Source organism: Carlito syrichta, unplaced genomic scaffold, assembly GCF_000164805.1.
Source record: "Carlito syrichta isolate Samal-C Ts95f unplaced genomic scaffold, Tarsius_syrichta-2.0.1 Scaffold303684, whole genome shotgun sequence".
Classification (NCBI taxonomy): Eukaryota; Metazoa; Chordata; class Mammalia; order Primates; family Tarsiidae; genus Carlito; species Carlito syrichta.
The window spans coordinates 318,875-342,972 of record NW_007247780.1 but is presented as its reverse complement, the minus strand read 5'-3'; the positions used below and the strand labels follow the sequence as shown (position 1 = coordinate 342,972).

The 24,098-nt window shown below is 39.8% G+C and overlaps 1 protein-coding gene across 1 annotated transcript in view; it reads right to left on the bottom strand.

The window, feature by feature from the left end:
- Positions 1 to 24,098, bottom strand: part of PUDP (pseudouridine 5'-phosphatase) — a 92,990-nt gene that overhangs the window by 49,455 nt on the left and 19,437 nt on the right. Inside the window, exon 2 of the mRNA XM_008059070.2 lies at positions 2,348 to 2,566. Within this exon, the coding sequence (XP_008057261.1) occupies positions 2,348 to 2,566 (219 nt within the window). The remainder of the gene's footprint in view (positions 1 to 2,347; positions 2,567 to 24,098) is intronic.

Sequence of the window (24,098 nt, the reverse complement as noted above, 5' to 3'; positions counted from 1 at the left end):
TATCACAGCAAAGACTCGCCCCTGCAGCACAATCAGGGGGCTGCTTCCCCTGGTGATCTACCATTCACTCCTTTAATTTAACTTGCTAAATACCTGCTTGGGCCACAGCTGCCGCTTTGAAAGCATGTGAAAAAGAATGATGTTGAATTAATAATAAACCCTCTCTACAGACAGCCGTCTTTTCTAATGAGCTCAAGGTGACTTCCATAACCTAAAATACCTTACCAGAAAATACTTCCAGAAAAAAATATAAAGTCAAGGATTATGTTATCATCCACAGCTTAAAAATAGGAACGATGTAGTAAGGGAGCAAAATGAACACCTAGAACAAGACAGGGACCAGTGGCAACTTTCTCTGAATCTAGGCACCAGAGCAGTGACACCATAAGGCCACCTTTGCAGGGGAATTTAGGTTTGGCTCCGATGAAGGAGGAGATGGGAGGAATGCAGAATGGATGGAAGCTAGGTCCCAAAGCTGTCCTTTTAGATCAGAAGACCTGTTTTATTCTTATTTTTGCAACTGGCATATTATTGAGCAAAAACCCTAAGGAAAAACATGTTTCTGGATTAGAAGGTATGAGCACAGCCTTTCTTTCTGATCTATACATTCAGTGCACATGTTTCTTCTGTGGTTTTCTTCCCCTTTACGTAATACTTCTATCATTTGTCTTATTCTACCTAACTCATTTCAAAATATCAAAGCAGCACATCATCTGACTGCTGTCCCTAGTTTGACCCAGCATCTCAGCATGATTTTAAGTTTCTCCTCCAGCATTATCTTGGGCTTTTCTTTTACTCTTCAAGTCTTCCGCATGTTCTGCTCACCGCTCTGTCAAAACAGAGCTAATTATGTACCTTGTGTGTAGATATGATCTCATATTTTCAAAGACAGACTTTTGCTCTCACTGATAAGTACTTACTTGCAACTGTGAGGCTAGTTAAAACAAATACAAAAAATCTTATGGTAAAAAACAAAATTTGTTCAATCAAAAAACAAAAAACTCGTTCCTTTAACATTCTCACCTAGAAGTAAAAAAACGCAGTAGAGAAAGAAAGAGCCATCTAGGTAAGTTCTGTAGGACTGAACTATCTTTGAATAACTAGCTCCTGGCTAGTTGTTCATCTTCTACAATTTTCCATGATTGGTACCTTACTTAATCTGATATCTGGTCACTTGGAGAGCCAAGTGTGTAAGTTTTTAACCACAATTTAAAATAAACATAGTAACTGTATGGATGTGTTTCACTGAGACTTGTCAGGATAACTTCACGTGCAAATGGTGCAGCAAGACACAAGCTGTAGATAACTGAGTTATCATGGTGCTTGTACCCATGCCTGAGATTCACAAACACTACCATTTGCAGCCGATGCAGACAAAATGCTTACAAAGGGTGTGCATTTGCATCTGTGTGCCTGTGTGTATATTTAATCCAAGAACAGCCCATGTGGTTTCTGTGTGACAACAGGCCCTGCCCTTAGTAGGGGCCTGGCAAGAATATTCTCTAGTACCCAGGAATATTCAATCCAAATGTCTGTACATATGTATAAATAGATATAATAACATACATTTCAAAAAGTCATGCTTCATATTAATCAATTTTAAATCCAACATTACTGCTATAACTGCAATTTTTTTTCCTCCCTTAGCACTAGAAATTCTAAAGACAGAGTATTCACCTTATTGTCCTAGAAGAATTTTAAAATATTCTATTTTCAAGCATTTTTTGGTCTGTAATCTAGAACATTATTGACCTTCTCACTTTTAGCAAGAAGCAATCCAGGTCTGACTGTCAGTTAACAAGCCCAAGGGAACAAAGTAGTCTTTCCTTTCAAAAGAAAACTGCATACAAGTAAAGAAAGGGCTGAATGGCATACAAACAGGCTAAAAATGAATTTGGCTTTTTACTTTAAAAAAAAATAAGCTTCTTTGGAGAGATTTAGCTGCTTATCAATTTGTTAAAGTCTGAATAGTTGCTGATATATTAATCCTATATCTGATTTTGAAAAGAAAAAGGCAAAACCATCTATTAAAGTTAAACTTTGAAGCAATTCTGTCATGAGCGTAATCTTTATAGATATTAATATAAACAAAACTCAAATGGTTTTGGACCCCAGAAATCCGTGAAACTAATGCATGTTATTTTAAGAAGCCCTTAAAGAGAAAATTGAATCACAGCATCCCGCAGTGCCAACCAAATTCTCTTGGGAGCACCAAGGAGAGAATCAGTTTTGAGAATTAATAAAAGAAGACAGACTAAGCATGGCCTGTGCTAGACTTTCAAAGTGATTTACACCAACATTGCTAATATTCACGAATATAATCCTGAAAACGGCGAGAAGACTGCACCTGGCATGAGAGCAGCCGTGGGGAACACTTCCTTTAACTTCATCTGGCTTTCTTCCACCAGCTCCTCTTTGGACATCGGGAGCTGCAGGACGTCTATTATAATCTGCGCCGCTTCTAATGCCTTTTTACCCATAACCAGGGACTTTACCTCCCAGGTGTATTTCTTTTCATAGCGATCACATATTTCTTGAAACACCACTGAATACAGGCGTTCAGTATCTGCCAAGACAAAATGAGACAAAGGTACAAAGATCTTTAGAATGCATACTATAACAGTAAATCTGTATCAGATCAGCATAAACACAAACCATGTAGGCTGCATTCCATGAAAAAAGGCTTTCCTGGAGACCTAAGTAAACGATGAAAATGTTTGCAGGTCATTCTCACTAAATGATAATACCCTAGATAGCCTCCTGTCAAGTTTGCAGGAATTATCTTTGGAGCTGTGATCTGGAAAGTTAGAAATCAGGAGTGAAATGAGGTCTGTATTATTGTGTTTGCTATTCACACATATATATCTGTGTCTCCATATATACCTGGGATAGCAAATTCCATCCAATGGCACATGACACAATTACTAGGTATCCCAAGGGCACTAAAGACAGCTTCATCTGGCATTGTCTCATGTGCGGCCAGCTGCTACTAAGGACAATTCCACTGCTCGGCAGGATGACGATCAACCACAGAATGCCTGGCCATGATGCTGCTGTGAAGCTCCCAGGCGAGGACAGGACACTTACATATGGGCTGTATCATGGGATGGTGAACGGTTGCCTGAGAATTCTCTCCCAGCTTGGCATTTGGATAGGGGCACAGCCTCGATGATGTAATGACCCTCCTGGTGCCTAGTTTTTTCCTCCCCCTTACACAAAGTAAACAGGAGTACTGGTAACAATAGTACTAACACCACTAATATATGGTATCTTATGTTACATACACTGTAATAGCACTATCCCATTTACATTCATTTCTATTTATGTGTTCTTTTTCTATATGTATATTTGATGTACACATAGTATCTCTAATACTACTAATGGTGCTACTGATGGTGCTACAATAGTACAACATTCCTATTGTATTGACACACAATACTTCAGAACACATAAGCAACATTCTCAGGACAGCATGGGCCTGGTAGGGTGTGCTTGTTACACACTAGCTGACCTTTCTATACTGTCATTGTATAGACTGTCATTCATGGGCCTAGAAAGATCACTTCACTGAAAAACTAACTATATAACCTGCTAGGAGGCATGATTCACAATGAAGCATGGCACTTAAAAACTGAGGAATGACTGCCAAATACAACAACTTCAAAATGAGGTAAGTCACAGGCAGCTGACTACTTCTTGGTGATAACCTACCTAAGTGCACCAGTGAAGACAGAAAGGCTAGGTCTTGAGGCCTGGGCAGGCCCTCGTCTTTTGTCTGCGGTGGCACTGACAGAGGCCATCCTTGAACCCAAGGAGCTGCAGATGGGGCATGCACCTGTGATCCCAGTTACTTGGGATGCTGAGGTGGGAGAATCACTTGAGCCCAGCAGGTCGCGGCTACAGTGAGCTATGAGGATACCACTGCTCTCCAGCCTGGGCAACAGAGAAAGACCCTGTCTCAATAGTAGTAGTAGTAGTAATAATAATAATAGTAATAATAATATCTGGGAAGCTCAGTAAACACAGGTAAATAAAATGTGGACACAGAAGCCTTGTGAATCCATGAGGCATATAAGTATTCACATCATACACATGTTCATATACATTTACATGCACATACGCGCACATGTTTGTCTATAATTGCCTAGATCCATTTTTAAAGTCTTCAGGGTCCAAACTGTTTATGACTGAAAGAGAGTTCTGGCAGGTTTTAACTCCAAAATGTCTGCTTCTCCACAGATAGGCATCAGGAGGGCCACCTGCACCACAGGACGGGATCTGCTGTGTCTGCACTGCACATGGAAGAAGCCAGGACCATCTCTCCTGAGCCGATGCAATAACAGTGCCACCTGCTCTTTATCTTCTGCATTTCTCCCATGGAAGGTGAAGGGACGCCTGTGTAGACACAAGGCCTGAGCAGTCTACCATATCTCCCACCAGATACAAAATTTCTGAGTGAACCGAAGGTGGAGAGTAGCTCTGTTATAAACAGACATCTTCCACATGGGCCCTGCACCCTCTTTGTTCAGTGGCACCCAAACTGCATCCCATGGCTACACCCGAGGTGTCTGCTGTGGCTCTCACTGCTCTGCACTCAACGGACTGGACGTGGTGATCACTTTGGCTGCCATGGTGTGGACTTTACCTGGTGCATGTTTCCTTCCTGGTCCCTGGATTCACTGCACTTGCCTGGGGAACTCTGGCTTTTTCTCCATGGAACGTAGTTGAGGCAGCCCCTTAAACCTATCCAGTATAGGCACTGGGGACCAGCATGGGCTGGACTGTGTGGACTGGGCTCTTTCCTGGGCTTTTGGAATGGGCCACCACTGTTGCCCTGCACTCTCCACCACTGCCCAATGTGTGCATTGAGTCTCCTCTGCGGCCTTCTTCCCTGCAGTAGGTCCTGGATGCTCAGCCTCTATATGGATGCTTTGGCTTTGAGGATTACCAGCAATAAAAGAGCCCTCCCTTATTCCTTCTCTGCTTTTCATGGCAAAACCACACCTAGCCACGTGTTAGGTACAATTTCATCTTTAGCACTTTGGCTATTTTTCTTCTTTTCTACCACAAGCTGCATTTTATTGAGATGCTGTAAAACGCACAAGACAAATGTCAGAATCTCTACCCTTCTGGATATTTGAGATTGCTAAGGCATGGATCCTTTAACTGGAATAAATGCCCTTCTGGGGGCATGAAAGATAATTGGAATCTAAAAGTCGTCCTGGAGTGGGTTGCAGAAACTGCAGTCTGGATAATAACCTGAGGCATTCAAGGTCTCCCTAAAGGAGTTATACAACAGGGAGAGGGGCTGGCCCTCTCTCCTCCTCTACATCAGAACAGTGGAAAGCCTCCTCTGATGGAGGTTACCCTGTAATGAGCGCTCCTTTCATTGTCTTCTTCCCCAGGAGGGGGACAAAGAACCAGGGCTCTCAGGGTGAGGAGATGGATGGATTACAGTGAGGCGACACATCTTACTTTAACTTGAGGTTTTCTTCGAGTAGTTGAGAGAGGAAGTCTGACGAAAAGAAACTGCATGCACCAAGCAAGTGAGAAACTACTGTTGGGTTTTTAAAGAAAGCAAAGCAGCAAAGGCCAGGGGGATGGTGGAAGCCCCACTACTCGGGACTGCTGCTGAGGTAAGTGTGCAGGAGGAAGGAGGGAGTATGGAAAAAGCCAGAAAAATAGCTGTATCCTCTACAAATGCTTTAAACAGCTTCATTTAAAGTGTAAAATGTCATAGAGCTTTTAATTTAAAAGATACAGAACTGCCGGATTATAAATCTGTAGGAAACTGTGCAGACAGCTACTTTTCTTCACAATTTAGATAAAATCATCCTAAATCCTCCATGGAATAAGGAAGGATCTAAACAAGTAATTAAACCCCTCAGATCAAACGATGACTACACCTGCTGATGACAGCACACTTAAAGGGACAGCATTGTGAAAGGAAAAAAACTAAAATAAAATAAACGAGCATAAAATAGCTGTGCCAAGCTATGAGATGCATAATCTTGCCTGCTTGCTAACGAGCTTTAAGCTTTTCAGATTACTTCAGTGTTATTTTTACCAGGAAACTCAATATTGTTTTTAACACGCTACAGCCCCGTAAACCACGACCTTCCTTAGGTGAGTTAGAAAAACACACTGTGAAAACCTGAACCTCTCTCCTGGCTGGAATCCCTGTGGCATGTGAGAGCAGCTTCAGGGCAGCAGCTGCAGGGTGGGCATTGAGTGAGCAGGGCAGGAGCGGGCAGAGTGGAAGATGGGGCAGGATGCTCAGGGCAGGGGCCAAAGGCTGGTGTTTTCATCCTGAGCAGCAGGCTGGGTCCCCAGGGGACAAATGTGAGGCATTCCAGCTTAAATTAATTAAGCTGTTAAGAAGGAATCGCTGCACCTGGAGGAAAGCTACACCAAGGCATCTAAGTTTCCCTCTAAGGCTGAGGCTGTGTAATTCTAACAAATTTACATCTTTTATCATTGAAAATGCATCTAAATGCTGGCTGAGTCCATCCCTGGGGTCCAGTGGACAATATCAGGCTTTGTTTTACCCAATAAAGTTACAAGAGGCGAGGATTTTCCTCCACCTCTTTCAGGAATCTGCACCCCCTTACCATGCACACAGGCACCTAACTCCAATTTTAAACCCTTGAGTTGCATCACTTAACAGTGAAACATCTGATCAACCCGTCTGTCACTAATGAGCATATATTTTAAGACCTCATTTAGCACTCCACCTCCATTTTCATATAAGACCTAGGGCTTTGGGGAGCTGAGAGATAAGCAGTAAACTCCCAGCTCAGCTGCTTTTTAGCTGCGCGTTTCTTAATGTCTCTGACTTATGGTACCTGTTGGGGAAATGTAAATAGTTGCTAGCCTGCGTGGGGAGGTGGCTGTGAAGACTCTAGGAGGTTCTAGGTGTGGGAGGCAGCAGGCTTCTGAAGCCAAGTGACCTGGGTTTGAACCCCTTATCTGCAACTTACTAGCTGTGCTATCTCCAGAAACTTGCAGCCTTGGATTAAGGATCTGTAAAATGGGGATACTAATCATACTACGTACCCTAAAAGCCTGCTGGGTCTTGGCTTGCTTATCTGTAAAATGGGATACTAATCATTTAATCAGGTTACTCACCTTCTAGGCTGTTGCATCCACTGAATGAAATTATCTGAGCAGCACTCTTAGCACAGCACTTGGCCCAGAGTTATCTCCAAGTATCATGATGTGGAACTGTCAGGAAATGTTTTAGTAACTGTAACTTCAGAGGAAATGACAAGACAAGATGTGCTTTCTTTTTGTATACCAATGTTCCAAGAACAGCAAACAGATGTTTGAGAAATTAAAGTGAATCCTACCAAATATTTTTCTAAAAAAACAAACCCAAACTATGAACTATTTAGAATTCACCAATGCATCATACCTGCCAGGCACATGAAACTAGCTTGATAAACATTTATTAACAGCCCAGCCTGGTTCAGGAGCATAAACTGTTGTCCCTAATTCCATAATCCAAAAACTTCCGGAAATGTTTTCCTTTAGCCGTAAAAGCTGACTTGGGCTGGCAAGAGGAGGTTTTAATGTTTCACATTTATCACACACAGTGTGACCCTTCATGTACTTCCCTGTGGAAATATTAATGGCTTTGATCATGGGTGCTGTCCAAGACCCCCCCGAGAGTGTTAGAGATCATGGAACATATTCATTCTATTACCTTTTAAAAATAATAATTAAAAAATCTAAATACATCTAGCTCCATAGATTTAGGATAAGGGACTGTGAACCCAAGTTTATTATTGCTTACTAGTGAAGTTAGACTTTGTGCATGTTGCACAACTTGAACAAATTCATTGAATGTCTTCCAAAACTTATGTTAATATATCTTGAACATCATTTTATTTTAATTATTTCTAACTACAAAAAAAAAAAAAGAGGAAAAACCTAAGGTCACTATTTTGTGTTAGATAGGTTGGTTCCTTAAAGATATAAAATAAACTACAAGAAGGGTTGATCATGAAGGAAAATCAAATTGTCACAATCTGGCAGTTATCAGGATGTTAGCTGACTGCATGCTTTCTCTCACCCAGAAATGCAGAATTTTTTGAGTTCAGCCTTTTATTGAGCATGTTACAAAGGAGGTTTAGTCAAAACCACCAGAGGCCATGTCCTTATCAGACTCCTCGGATTCTTCTGGGATAGTGGTGGGGGAGGGCAGGACCACCTGCTGGAACATGTCCCCCAGCCCCTACCATGCAGGTGAGGCTCCCGATGTCAACACTGGCCAGGCCTCTGCAGACAAGCCAGACCAAAACGGCTCAACGTTTACACCAGCCACTTTAATGATGGCATTGATCTTGTGATGGTCACCTCATGTGGAGCAGAATGAGGGCCAAGTAGATGCAGGCAAGCTTGGAGACAGAGGCCATGGCATATGCGAGCATGGCGCCAGTCACCAGATAAGTGATGGAGTCACCCCAGTGTAGCCCTAACTTCCTCAAAAGGACTGAGCACCTTGGCACAACTGAAGAAAGGGCAAGAGTGGTGTTTCTGAATGAGATGAAAAGTACATATTTTAAATGGGAAGTTGCTTTAATTAAAAACCCAGCATATAGTACATTTTGATAAAAGCGTGGTACAATTTTTCTAAAATATTTTGAGAGTACATAGTAGGTAATTGGTAATTATTGAATAGATTTAAAATGTAAATCCATAAATTTTGTTCACCTAAGATACAAGATATTCTCCCACTTGTTTCCCTAACTGTTTCTCAAGTGTGGTCTCTGGACCAGCAGCATCAGTACCACATGAGAACTGTCCAAACTACAAATTCTTGGGCCCTGTCTTACTCCATTTTCTGTTGCTTAAAACAGAATGCCTGAAACTGGGCAATTTATAAAGAAAATAACAGTTATGAAAGCTGATAAGTTCAAGGTAGAGGAGTCGTATCTGGTGAGGGTCTTCTTGCTGATCGGGACTCTGGGCAGAGTCCTGAGGTAGCACAGGGCATCACAGGGCAAGGGGGCTGAGTGTGCTAGCTCAGGTCTCTCTCTTCTTTTAAAGCCACTAGTCCCCCTTCCATGATAACTCATTAATCCACTGACTCATTAATGTATTAATCCATAAATTAATCCATTCATGAGGGCAGAGCCCTCATGACCCAATCACCTTTTAAAGGCCCCACCTCTCAATACTGCCACCACATTGGGGATTAAGTTTCAACAACCGAGTTTCAAAAGGGACAAACATTCAAACCACAGCAGGCCCCACCCTAGATCTACAGAATCAGTAACTGGGGTGGGGACCAGCAATGTGTGTTTTATCTTGCCCTCCCAGTGATTTGGATGTGTGCTCAAGTGGAGAAACAATGATCTGGCATCACGTTTTCACTGAAGAACTGTACACTATAAAGTCAGCAATTTTAAAAATAGATAAATCTTAACTAAGAAATGTTTAATTTACATATACATTTATTACTACAAGTTAAATAAAAAAAGAATGATGGCATTCACCCTAATATTTACATAATGGGGTATATACTGCACCCCATTATGACATTAAGTTGCATTTATTTTCCTGTTTTCTTCTCTCACCCTCAAATCAGATTTATGTTAACATTTGTAAAGAATGCAAGATTTAAAAAATAAGGACCCCAAATAAGCCCCATTCTTTCTCAAGTTAATTGCTGCAAATGATTCCAGTAAATTGGCGTTCTCAATTAATCGAAGTTAATTAGGTAACACTGAATCAAATGAGATGTGGATTTCAATGAAAATTATGCACAGCATTCTTATAAATATGGCAAGGGTAAAGCTCATATGAAAAGACACCCTAATAAGCTAGTTCTTTTTAAGAAACATATATCTTAGAATAAAAACATCGACAACTTAATGGGACATACTACATTTAAAGGATTAGTTAATTGGCTCATTTTTTTAAAACGGAAATCAGGAAAAAACATTTTCTAGTATTAGTATCATTACATATGAAATCACAGTTGTCCTTGGTGACCTTCTTTTGAGAATAACTACTGAAACTTTTACATATTTGCTATATATGTATTTTCTAGTGTGGGATCCTCTTTCTCTAGTGAAAGCATTTCCATCATTATGAAGGATATTATCAGAAAAATAAAAGTCCATGTCCAAAAATCGACTATTTGGTCAGTAGCACAGCTATCCTAAAAAATTGAGCTTTGAATTACATGAGCCTGGAAACCCGGCCCTTCACAGGAGAAACGTTTGAGACTTCTGAAATGGCTAGACATAATATCTGGGGTTGCCTTGGGCTCTTTTTGACCTTCTTACGCAGCCAAGCTTGCTTAATAATTCCTAGAACCCTAATGGCAAAAACTGTTTTGGAAGGTCACTGTGAGCAACAGCTGTTCAACACAGCTCTTTACGCTCCTGGCAACAGAGGCCAGATCCTGTCTGCAGCGCTGTTTTACTCTCAGAGCTGCTTCCATGCGCATGGCTGTGAGGGGGAGTCGGCCAGAGGGTGCATCAGTGAGTAGCAAGGCCAAACCAAACCACCTCCTTCCACGGACTGGAAGAGTACATCTGCTCAAAGCATCCCTGTGTGAACGATAACTTTCTTGGTCACCCCAGTGTCGTAGAAAGCATTATTAAATTTGGAGGAAGAAAGGAGGAGAAGCATATGAAAATATCAGATTTTCATAAAAGAGGAAGCATTGAGTTAAATTACAAAGATCCCTCCAAGTGAAAACAAGCAGAGACTGTTCATTCAGAGCTTGTATGGCAAGGGCGTCGGCCACCATCATTTGCCCTTGGCTGAGCTTAAAGGCAGGCAAGAAGCAGGAAAACTTTGTAGTGGAAAAAGGAGGCTTCAAGTGGGCCCTGATTGGAGGCTACTGGTGTGGGGATGGTGGATGAGGCTCACTACAAGTGAGGTGTCCCGTGGAAATGGTTTGGGGAGTATATTTGGCTTTGGGCAGTGGACATTCTGCAGAAATGTCAGAGACAATCAAGTCCCATTAAAGGAGACGGTCACTTAGCTGGCCAAGGACCACCAGCTAGACAGCCAGGATGTGTATGGCCACCCTTCAGCCTGCCCCCGGTCCTTCTCAACAACTTCAACCATCCACAAGCAAACCCTAGGCATGTTCCCAGCCGGCAGTGCACCAGGCACTTTTCTAGGGTCACTGGGCCTCCAGCCCTGCCTAGCCTGGTTCATATTCCATAGGCACTCTTATATCCTTAACCACACCTCTGTCCCACCTTTGGTGGTAGCCAGTCACATTGAACTTATCAACAGGCAGGAAAGTAGAACCAGTGCAACCATCTACCAAAGTGTGACTTGTATTCATCTTTTGTTATCAGTATATATTATTATAATTTTGATATGGTTTTTTTCCATTCTTAAAATATGTATACATTTTTGGGCATCCTCTGTATATATGTTCTCTTATCCCAATATGTATCACAAAAACACTATAATTTGTGGGAAACACTCCAAAACCATAGAACCGTGAGGCTGAGAGTGAACAAAAATCTGATGTAAGTATGTCACAGGAAAAGAAAACAAAAGTAAGACAGGTGTCAAAATCTAGTGCTGTCAAAGCCCACAAACACAAAAAATGTTCCTGTCTTCTTGGCTTTCTGAAATCTCCATTCAACACGTCTTCTGTGAATAAATACCAGTCTATAAACTATGACAAAAAACAAACCTACCTGGTTCAATATTTACTTGGATGGTTTGTTTTGCTAAATGACAAGAACTGTACTGCAACAGTATGACTGGCTCACTGATCTTCACTGCTACATTAGTTTATTTATGCTTTGGATATCAAAAAAACAAAATTACAATGGTATAAATCCAAACCAACCTAAAGTTATTTTCCCCCCACATTACAATTCAGTCTAGGTTTCAAATGACTGAGCACACAGGCCCTTCTAGAACATATACATATAAGTTGGGAACATCCTGTGTCACAAAAGTAAACATAGCATGTAATATTGATTAGAATCATAGATAAGCAATCTTCAGAAGCCAGATAGCAATTGTGGGCATGCAGAAATGGCACATGCTCAGAATACAATCACTTCAATTAAACAAACGTTTACTGGGTACCTAGTTTGTGCTAGGCACTGAGAAAAGTGTGATAACTGAGACCAAAACAGACCTTGAAAAGTTAATAAATCAGGTGAAGAATTAAAAGTTCATTAATATTTGTTGAACGAAATATATATTACCTGCAAAAGTGACACCTTGCAAAAAGAGTGATTAAGAAAATGTCACTATATAAATCAGAATGTTTCTTTCACTTGAGGACTTAGTATGTCACCTTCACCTAACTAACTTCAGTGACCTATTATCCAAGAAATTTCCCCAAAGACCTGAACAAGAAATTTCCCCAAAGACCTGAAAGTAGAAGTCAGGTGGAAACTTAGAAGCCAAATACAAATCCCCAGCAGTATGGGGAGGGAGAAGAAGACAAGATGATGAGAAAGTAAGATGAAGAGAAGTGCAATGATCTAGTCTTCAACAAGTATTGCAAGTTCTTAACACACTGAGAGCACTGAAGTGTTTTCTCCTAAAACCATTAACATTTTTCGTGCTTTATATACACAGGAGAGAGATTTCCATAGTACTCTGCTGTAGAGGTTTGACCCAGGGTTCCCCAACCCCAGACCAGTCCTTGATTTGTTAGGAACCGGGCCACACACATCAGGATGTGAGTGGCAGGCTAGCAAGAGAAGCTTCATTTGTATTTACAGCCACTCCCCTTGGCTTGCATTACTGCCTGAGCAGCACTGAAAAGCCTGCTTGCATTTCCAACATATCTTTGTGAAGCAGGGTTTTCTGCAGTGACAGCAACCAAAATGGGATTACAAAGTAGACTGGACAGAAGCAGCACACTACAGGTATCACTGTCTCCTATCACCCCCAGATGGGACTGTCTAATTGCAGAAAAACAAGCTCAAGGCTTCGACTGATTATGCATTATGGTGAGTTATAAAATTATTTCATTATATATTACAATGTAATAATAATAAAAATAAAGTGCATAATAAATGTAATGTATTTGAATCCTCCCGAAACCATTCGCCCCCTCCCCACCCCGGTAAAACTGTCTTTCATGAAACCAGTCCGATGCCAGGTTGGGGACCACTGGTTTAACCTTTACAGATAAGCTTGCATGTAAAAAGTAGTGTTTGCCTGTGTTTAGGAATTGAAAAAACTGAAATGAATAATTAACAAGCATGAAATTATGAGTCTCAGTAATATCAGTAATATTTGCTTCAAGTTAGAACTTGCTCTAGTGGGCTTAGAAAAAGACTATCTAAGTATTTGATATATCCCTTCCTGTGGCTATAAGCTGTCATTTTTTAACTGTAAAAAAAAATAATATTGCTTAAAATAAAGATCACTAAAGATAATTTAATTGAGTAATCATTTGCAAAGTAAAACTTCTGATTAGTATTTGGCATAATTCACTGGTACTAGCAATTCCATTTATTATGTATGAGAATTGGTCTAATAATTTTTTTCTGATAAATATTAAATTTTAAAATCACTACAAAAATGAAACAATTCAACAGAAGAAAATCCTTGGATTATGTGTAACTTTCATAGAACACAAAAAGCAAGAGCTATAAGAAAACATGAATAAAGGGGCTTTCTTCAAAATTAAAAGATATGAATATGAAAACGAAGGGTAAGCCACAGATTGCAAGAAAATATTGAAAAACACACACACACACACACACACACACACACACACACACACACGTATTCAGAATACATAAAGAACTGAACTTTACAACTCAGTGATGAGACAACCTGCAGTAGACAGAATAATGGCCCCCCAAAGATGTCCAAGTCCTAGTCCCTAGAACCTTTAAATACATTAAGTTCCATGGCAAAAAGGAGACTGCAAAAGTGATTAAGTTACAAGTCTTGAGATGGGAACGCGATCATGGATTATCAGGGTGGGCCCAATACAATTACAGGGTTCTTATAAGAGGAGGGCAGGAGAGTCAGTCAGAAAAGAAGATGCGAAGAGGGAAGTGGTAGAGTGATGCAAAGTAACAGCCCAGGAATACAGCCCACTCTAGAAGTTAGAGAGGCAAGGAAACAAATTTGCCCCTATACTCCCCAGAAAGGAATGCAGCCCTGCCGACAGCTTGATCTTACCCCAGACCAATTCTGGTCTCCAGAACTGTAAGACAATACATGTCTGTTGTTTTAAGCCACTATGTTTATGATAATTCATTACACAGTAATAAAAAACTAATGCATAACCCAGCATAAAAACCATTTTAGCAGGTTTTTAAAAAGTTAACTATATGTATACCTAATCCTGAATTGTACCCCACAATTTTAAAATACAAAATTTTAAAGTTAAAAAAGTTAAGTATACACCTACCACATAGCCATTAGGAAGGAGTTGTTCCAGTGCTAGGTGTTTACCCAAGAGAAATGAAAGCATATGGTCACACTAAGACTTATGCGAGGGTATTCATAGCAGTTTTATTTGTAATAGCTGTAAACAACCCAACAGACCATCAACAGGTGCATGGATATTCCAACTGTAGTGCCTCCACACAGTGAGATACTATGCAGCAATAAAAAGCATAAAAGCTATTGGTACACATGACAACATGAATGAATTCCCCAAAATTACGTTCAATGAAAGGAGCCAGATAGAGAAGGACTATATACTGTATGGTTCATATAAAAATTCTAGGAAATGCAAATAATCTGTAGTTGCAGAAGCAGATTGGCAGTTCCCTTGGTGGGGGTGGAGAGAAGGAGGGACTGTGGAAGGACATGAGAAGACATCTGGGGGTTACGGTGACGTTTGTAATTTCCAGTGTGGGACTCATGTCACGGTTAGTTGCATGCCAAAACTGGTCACACTCTGCACTTTAAATATGTGCAGTTTATTGTACTCCAATCATACCTCCATAAAGTTGTTTTAAAAGGGAAAAAAAAAACTCAAACTTTACAAGGTTGGAGAAAAACAAATTGTTGCAATTATAACAAAAAGAAGTAGCCTAGAATGATTTTTAAAATACCTGACGACCACTGAAGAATTCTTGAAGGGAGCCCTCTGCTGAGCCTTCTCAGGAAGGAAGGGATGCCCTGTGTTTTTCAGGCTCTTGTGCCCTATCCCATTCTTCCAGGGGCACAGGTGAGCAGAGACAGAGTGTGATACCATTCCCTCCAAGGAGCTTTGGGACTCTTCCCCTCCACACCCACACTATCTGCTGGCTAAAAGCAGGTTCCACTCCTGTTTTATGTTTAATTATGGGGAAGGACCGAGTGAAGGAATAATTTAAGAAGACATGAAAGGTACCCTGGTTCACAGAAGGTGACAGCCTGTTCCAAACACAGAGAACGAACGAAGAGCGACCAGAGGGAAAAGACCCACACAGGTAGGAGGCCACAGGATGCAGGCATAGGGGAGGATCCTGGGGTCAGGGCTAGGGCTTTCTAACTGACATTTTGCGTGCTGGGCCCTTTCTACAGCCATAAGGATGGGGGGGGGTAGGTTGAGAGGATAAAAAGCTGTTGACCTGGATTTATAGATTCAAGAGAGCTACAAGATCTTTAAGTTGAGCTACCAAGGGAGAGTCATAAATTCTGCAGATATTGGAACTAAAAGAGCATGTTTACATTCATTTGCAAAAGAGGCTGATAAGCATAATAAAGAGGAAAGAACCCAGGATGACACTGAATAATATCCCTATCTACATGTATATTGTTTTCTTTCTTTAAAAACACCCTTTTGGCAGTTGATCACATGTACAAAAAGGCCTTCTAAAATATTTTTTTCTGGTTACAGAGATGAATCACATCTTCCTTTCCTATTTATCTCCTTTCCTTCTCACTTTTCTTACATGATTTTTCAAGGCAGGATCTCAGATGATGCAGACGGTGATAAAAGTATGTTTTCCTATTTCCTTTAAGAAGGCAGCAGATATATGAAATAACAGATTTATTTGCCCTCTCACCCCCCCCACCTCCATTTTGAATCTGGGCTCCATCAGCAAGAATCACTCTGCTGAAGTCTTTTTGCCAGGGCCAACACCTGTCCTGGGCATCACTCTGAATGTTAGGGATTATTTATAAAGAACGTGCCAACACAGCACGCTGGGATTCAGATTCTCATCACCCAATTACATGCAGCTTTCTCTGAAAAGTATTTCCCCCAGGTCGAATTCCTTGAGATTATCACTAGAGTTACATTATGAGCTTGTATATATTTCCCTTCTCAATCAACATTGCTTTCAATATGTGAATGGAGATTCAGGAATCAAAAAATTAAAAACATAAAAACTTGAAGGTGCTACTTAACCCAAAAAATTGATATAAATTTTAACTTTTTTTCCCGAAAAATATCATTAAGCCATGCCTGGAAATACTTAAAACTGTAACACCTTTTGTATGTGAATTTCTGGGGGATCATTCAATGACAAATACAAAAAATACTTAAAACTGTAACACCTTTTGTATGTGAATTTTTGGGGGATCATTCAATGACAAATTCAAAAACATTTTTGGTAATCTTTCTAAACTGTGCTGAGTTACTTTAAAATGCGATAAAGAATAGTGATGCTGTAACACTACTTCCTTCTTTATACTTACTTTAAGGTGATGTTTTACAATTGGGCATTGATTTTTGCCCCTTGAGAGACATAAAAGATGGTCTAAATGTATTTTTTGTTTGTAAATCTTTTTTTTAACTCCTGCTCCCTATGCCAAAAAAACAAAAAACAACAACAACAACAAAAAACCCTGCATGAAGCAAAAATTTTAATCTCTTTTGATGGGCAAACAAGGTATACAGATGTAATTTGTATGACAACAACACAAATAATGGGGGTGAGGATAGCACTATATAGGAGCAAAGATTTTGTGAACTATTTAAAATAAGTTAGTTAAGATGTTTATCATATTCCACAGAACTGCCAAGCAATACAGTAAAAGAAATGACAAAAGAAATAAAATGGTACACTAGAAAATATGTGAAGTTTAAAAGAAAAAAAGGCCATAATAAAGGAATAAAAAACCAAGCCAGGCGTGGTGGCTCATACCAGTAATCCCAGCACTTTAGGAAGCCGAGGCAGGACGATTGCTTGAGCCCAGGAGTTTGAGACCAGCCTAGGTAGGAAAGTGAAACCCAGTCTCTACAGAAAATTAAATAAATAAAAATTTAGGTTAGACACAATGGCTCAAGCCTGTAATCCCAACCCTTTGGAAGGCCAAGGCAGGAGGATTGATTGCTTGAGACCAGGAGTTTGAGACCAGCCTAGGCAACATAGTGAGACCTCATCTCTACAAAAAATAAATTAGCTGGGTGTAATGGTGGGCGCTGTAGTTCCAGTTACTTGGGAGACTAAGGCAGAAGGATTGTGTGAGCACAGGAGGTGGAAGCTGTGGTAAGCTGTGATCATGCAACTGCACTCCAGCCTGGGTAACAAGATGCTACACTTAAATCCTATCATCAATAATGGCGTTTTATGTAAATAGATTAAACACTCCAATTAAAAGGTAGAGCTTGGCAGAATAGTTTGTTTTAATTTTAAAAACATGATCCAACTATATGCTGTCTACAAGAGACAAACTTTAAATTGAATGGTGCACAAAAAGGATGGAAAGGATATTTCATGCAAACAGTAACCCAAAGAGAGCTGGAGTGGCTAGTGTAATACCAGACAAAGTAAACTTAGGACAAACATTTTAGCTAGAAAAAAATCAAAACATTTAATAGAAACACCTTATAGTAATAAAAGGGTCACTCTATTAAGAAGATGCAGCAATTATAAACATATCTGGACCTAACCACAGAGCCCCAAAATACATGAAGTCAAAACTGACAGAATTGAGAGATAGCTAATTCAACAATAGTAGTTGGAGATGTCAATACCATAGCTTTGATAATGGATATAACAACTATGCTGAAGATTCACAAAGAAATATGACTTGATTTAAACCATTTACACACTGTAAACCAACTAGACTTTACAGACATCTATAGAACATCCCACCTAACGATAATAGAATATATTATTCTCAAGTGCACATGAAAAATTATTCAGGATAGGCATACACTAGATCATAAAATAAATCTCTATAAATGTACAAAGAACTAAAGTCATGCAAAATATTTCCCCAATCAACAATAAAATGAAATTAGAAGTCAGTAATAGAAGAAAATTTGGGAACTCAGAAATAATGTAGAAATTAAATGCCACACTCCTAAATATTCATGGATGAAAGAAAAAATCATGAGCAAAATTAGAAGATATTTTGAGATGAATGGAAACAGAAACACAATATAGCAAAATTTATAGGATGTAGTAAAATCAGTGCTCACAGGGAAGTTTATGTCTACAAATGCCTACACTACAAAAAAAAAAAAAAAAAAAAAAAAGGTCAGAGTTAAAACATGGCTAGCTCTGAAGATGAGGCCAGAAATGTGGGTGGCTTCTAATAGCTGGAAAAGGCAAGAAAACATACTCCCCTAGAACTTTCAGAAATGAAAAAAACCCTGCCTACACTTTGATTTTACCATGGGATTAGTGTAAGACTTCTGATCTCCAGAACTGAAACATAATACATTTGTGTTGTTTTAAGTCTCAGGTAATGAGGTAATGTGTTACTGAAACAATAGAAAAAGGATGCATTAAGAAACTTTCTTAACCCCCCCCACTTCAATCAGGCTTCTATACAATGATTCTCAGACATCAAAAACACAAACAAAAGTAAACTTCTTAATCTTTCATTCACAACTGAAGACCAATGAGAGCTATAGGCATAGTTTATAGAACTATGCATGGCAGTTTCTGAAGCAGCCCACCAATTTCTTAACAAACAAAATGCTAGGCCTTTGTTTTTGTTACAGAATAATCATATGTGTATAAATCCTATTGATTACTGTTTATATCATTTTCTATTTCATATTAACACACCCTGATGCTTCCATTTAGCTAATGCCAATATTTTAAATTCTTCTTGTATTTTAAGAGCTAAGTATACAATCATAGGGCTGGATGTAAATTTGTCCAAACCCTCTTCAGAGTTAGTTTCCAATGTCTCAGGCTTTAGAGATTATTGCTGAATCCACATGTCTCTAAATCTTTTGAATGAATGAAATCCACCAACCGTCCTCCACAACATGCACAATCTTTCCCAGCCAACTCAATGGCTTCTATTCTTTCTCAGGGTCTCTTTTTAGGGGACTTCTGTTACCCTTCCATTTCTATACTTATTGTTGGCATCTCCTATGAGAACCTGCTGGGATTTACCACCGGGGATATATGCATTAGTATGGAGATAATACCAAAATTTCATTTTTAAAAAATGTAGAGCAATGCAAATTATTATGAAATCTAGGAAATGTGTTAAGAATGAAAACAGTGATAAGTAGTCCAAAGTGTTTCTCTTCTAAAAAACATAGGTGGTCACATCACAGCCATATTCCTTTATCTGCTATAGCATTTTTTTGTTGTTCAATTATTTATATTTTTGCGTTAGTAGGGATGGAAGAATGTCAGAAAACTCAATTGTAAAAAGGCAACAAGAGTTAAGATTGGAGAAACTTCTGTGGTAATCCTGCTGGCTCAGACACTAATTGAACAGCCCTGGGCCATTCACTGCCCGCCTTCCTGGAAAGGTTTGCCCAGACAATCTGTAAAACATTGTTCCAGATGGTTTGATCCCCTCACAGAATCAAAAATGTTAAATTCCTGTGAGTAATAGTCTGCTAGGGCTGCCATAACAAGATACCAGACTGGCTGGCTTAAACAATAAAATATTTTCTTACAATTCTGGAGGCTGGAAATCCAAGATCAGAGTGTTGTTAGCAGGGCAGGTTTCTCCAGAGGTCTCTCTCCTTGGCTTATAGATGACTGCTGTGTCCTCACATGGTCTTCCCTCAGTGTGTGTCTATGTCCTAATCTCCTCTTCGTATAAGGATACCAATCCTATTAGATCAGGTTGTATCCTAATGACCTCATGTTACCGTAATCACCTTTTTAAAAGCCCTATCTCCAGCCAGGCTTGGTGTAATCCCGCGCCTTTGGGAGGCTGAAGTGGGTGGATTGCCTGAGCCCGCGGGTTCGAGACCCGCCTGGGCAGCGAGACCTCATCTCTACAATGAATCAAAAAAATCAGCCAGGCGTGGTAGTACATGTCTGTAATTCCGGCTACTTGGAAGGCTGAGGCGGAAGGATCGCCGGAGCCCAGCAGGTCGAGGTTGCGGTGGCCAGGAGTGGCCACTGCACTCCAGTCTGGGCGACAGAGTGAGACTCCAACTCAAAAAAAAAAAAAAAAAGCCCTATCTCCAAATACAGTCATATGCTGAGGTACTAGGGATTAGAATTTCAATATATGAATTTTTGTGAGGACACAATTCAGACTAAGACATAAGGTTACAGATCTTCATCTACTCAGTATTTCTTTTTGGAAAAGGCAAGAGCAGCCTGTTAAAATTATCCTTACATGTCTTGTTTGTTGAGGGAAAGGGATAAAGAAAATACTAAGACATAAAGGTCAAGATCCTTTTTTAAAGAATCTATATTTGCATAGTATGTATAAATTGGTTCATACATGTACCTAGGATTTCTGGAAAGAGCCAAAAAGCATATGGTATGGTTCCCTCCTATGCAGAGTATAGTTCTGGTACCCAAAAGCAGTGAAGCAGGACTTGTATTGACAAAAGGAGGCATAGCTTATAACCACAGGCATAAGCATAGCTCAATTTACCAAGCCTTCCATATGTGGGGGCTCTGAAGGATGAGGAATCAGAAATGTTCACTCATGCTCTCAGAGAGCAACTGACCTTTATTCCACAGCTCCAATTACCAGGGAAGGACAGCTGGTAAAAGCCTATCTTTTCTTTGTACAGGTAGGGGCTTGGCAGACACATAATTAAGGTTGGCTCGATGTTCATTTTCTAACTATGTTGGTAATATGGCGTTATGAGGTTTTACTGTAAGTCAATCAGACAAACTACATAAAAGATATCCAGAATTCAATCAGATATCCTCTTAATAGCTGTCCCTAGGACTTGTACTGACCTGGAAAGCATAATGAAAAAATGTAGAATTCTTGTCAAGTTCAAAAAGTATTGGATTTAAGTGGAAAGATATTTACATATGTTAAGAAATCAAAAAATCTAATCACCTGGATGGGAATTGCAGGTACCTAGGAGGGTAACTGTTTTTCTTAATGATAGATATGTCTCAACTCCCAAAATATTTAGAGAGATGTTTAACAGAAGCAAGACAATGGAATACATTTCCTGTGTTACTTATTATTTTATTACTTGTCTTCTTTAATTGAATTTGGCCTATGAGGGCTATAATGATATAAATAAACATTTAAATGTATATCTGATATGCACTTGCAATTTAAGACAACATTATCAGAACTCTATTGGAACATTAAGAACTTTAGGCTCATCATTTTTATAAACTTCACTTATTAGGCTTAAGATGATCACTGGGTATTCAAAAGGGTTTCATTAGTTAATTCAGACAACTGAAGTACTCAACAAAGAAATAAAATATATTCGTTTTACAAGTGTGGCTTAAGCAAAAAAGGTGAAGTTTATAAAAAATTTGTAAATGGAGTAAAATACTGTTATGACCTCTGAACAGTGATTGTTAAAATTAATTAGACTTATAAACAGAATAAGTAGAAATTAAAAGATTAGGTAATAAGAAAGCTTTTGAATCTCTAATAGTTTACACATTTTTTAAAACTAAAGTGTACAGTGGTGAATTCAGAATACAAGAAGTCCCATCAGTAATACTAAGCACCTGTAACACATCATTCCTGTGTGTGTAAGCTAATCAGAAAGCAATCCTGAAAAGGGGCTGGGATCCAATGTACTGGCAGGAGAGTTGCTGTCCTGGAGCAGAATACACTCCTGGCATTCCAAGTTGTTACTCAGATAGAATTGCTCATAATAAATAAGAGGTGCTCAGGGACATTCAGAACTATGATAGTTTTGTAGGTGCAGGAAGGGTCTTCTGATTATGGGTGTCATATCTGTTTTCAACAGTTTTATCTGGGAAAATGTGTTGTAAACATCTAAGTAATGAACACTGAAACTATTCTGAGCCCTTTGTTTACACTCTAGCATGGATGCTAATGAATGGATATGGATAAAATTCAGTCAGCCATCAGATGAAACAGAGGAGCCCAAGATGATAAATTCATAAATAAGAATTCTTATTTATATGTGAGATTATAAATACCTAGCCCAAACCCCCACAATCTCTCTTTTCTGTTATTAGTTACTGTTAATAAAGTATATTGTACTTCAATGCAACTGGACTATGAACTGCTACAGGTGAAATTACAAGTTAAAACACAGTCCTTTCGGGAGAAAACAGGAAGAGAGTACCCTCAGCCTTTGGCAGTTTTAGCAACCACTGCTTTGGACATAATTAGAGAATGCAAGTATGTGGGAAAGAGGTGCCGGGATATAATTAGTTATACCACAGCATTTCATTAACGTTTAATAACATTTACAGATCATAGGGCACACACAAAATGATATTCCTTCTTCCCTTCCATTTTATGTTCTCATATTGCCTACACTGCATCAAAAATGAAGTGTGGAGAAGCAAATCTAATATATTGGCTCCATCTAGTCCCTGCGCTGTCATGTCATGCATGTGCGTTCATTCAAACAGATAAATGTTGATTGGAGCTTCTCTGTCAATAAACACACTGTGCCAGGCCATGTTCCGAGAGGTGAGACTCCAGCTGTCAACAGAACAGGCCTAGATACAGGCCTCCGTGGAAGACACTTTCTGGAACCCAATGTTTGCTCACGGTTTTGCTCCCAGTCCCAGAAGAGTAAGGCATAACTCTTCTGTGCCTTCAGAGCATTGTGAGCATTTCACCTACCCTGCAGAATATTCCCTGAAGAAAAGAGTAACAGGATGCAAAAACCAAAACCAGTGACCACTGCCTCTCTGGGAAGTACCGTTTACGTTTTATTTTATTGTCTAACTCTGCGGACTTTTATTTTAGAATATGATTTCGCTCCTTATTCAAGGACATTGACCTTTTAAAGATACCATGTCTACGCAAGAGAATTTTGGTGAAGGCAAAGAAAGGAGCCTCCTAACCTTCCTTACCACAAGAAACATATTCAGCACAAAGCATGCATGGTGCTATTCTGATCTGACAAAAATTGACTGGCAAGTAGATGATACTGGGTGCAAAACCATGCGGTATAATAGGCAGCACAGAGCACCATGTCATAAATGGTTATTTTCCAAGTTTATTCTGGGCACGGTGAATGGGCTTCAACATTTATTCCAAAGCATTTTCTTTTCTCTCCCTTCTCTGGAAAATCAACTCCTTGTGTTTGGAAATTATGGTGCATCCTACCATTAAATACTCTTCATGCTAGGTGGAACTGTTCCATCTACTCCTTCCTGATGTTTGCAACTGAGCTAGAACAAGAAGGAAAGGAGGGAGAATGGAATGAAAGGACTTCAGAGTTGTAAATTATGGCACACCTACATGTCAACAAAGATTACACCTGAAATGACAGGTTTGGACATGGGGAATGAGGGAATCAGGGGCTAACTGGAGAATGACTAAGGATCCAAGGCCTGCTCCCTATGAGTGTGGCACATTCACCTCCTGGCTTCTGGCTTTCTGCTGAATTTTTCTCTATTTCTACGCGGGAAAAAAAAAGGACAAAACATGGTGGGCATTAGTCAATACAGCTAAATTTCTACTAGACCAGTCATCCAACTCTGTGTGTGTTTGTGCATGAGCATGCAGGTGCAAATTATCTATAGTGAAGGGACCTTCAAAATAAAATTAAAATAGTTTTAGGAAACTGCTGTCCAAAGATGGGTCTAGGTCAATGGACATCTATTTCAGCTTTCTTTGTGGGATGACAGCACCAAGAGCTTTGTCTGGGCCGGGCTCAGTGGCTCAGCCTGTAATCCCAGCACTTTGGGAGGCTGAGGCAACAGGATTGCCTGAGCCCGTGGGTTCGAGACCTGTCTGGGCAACTTGGCGAGACCTTGTCTCTACAATAAATCAAAAACTAGCCGGGCGTGGTAGTGCGCGCCTGTAGTTCCGGCTACTTGGAAAGCTGAGGT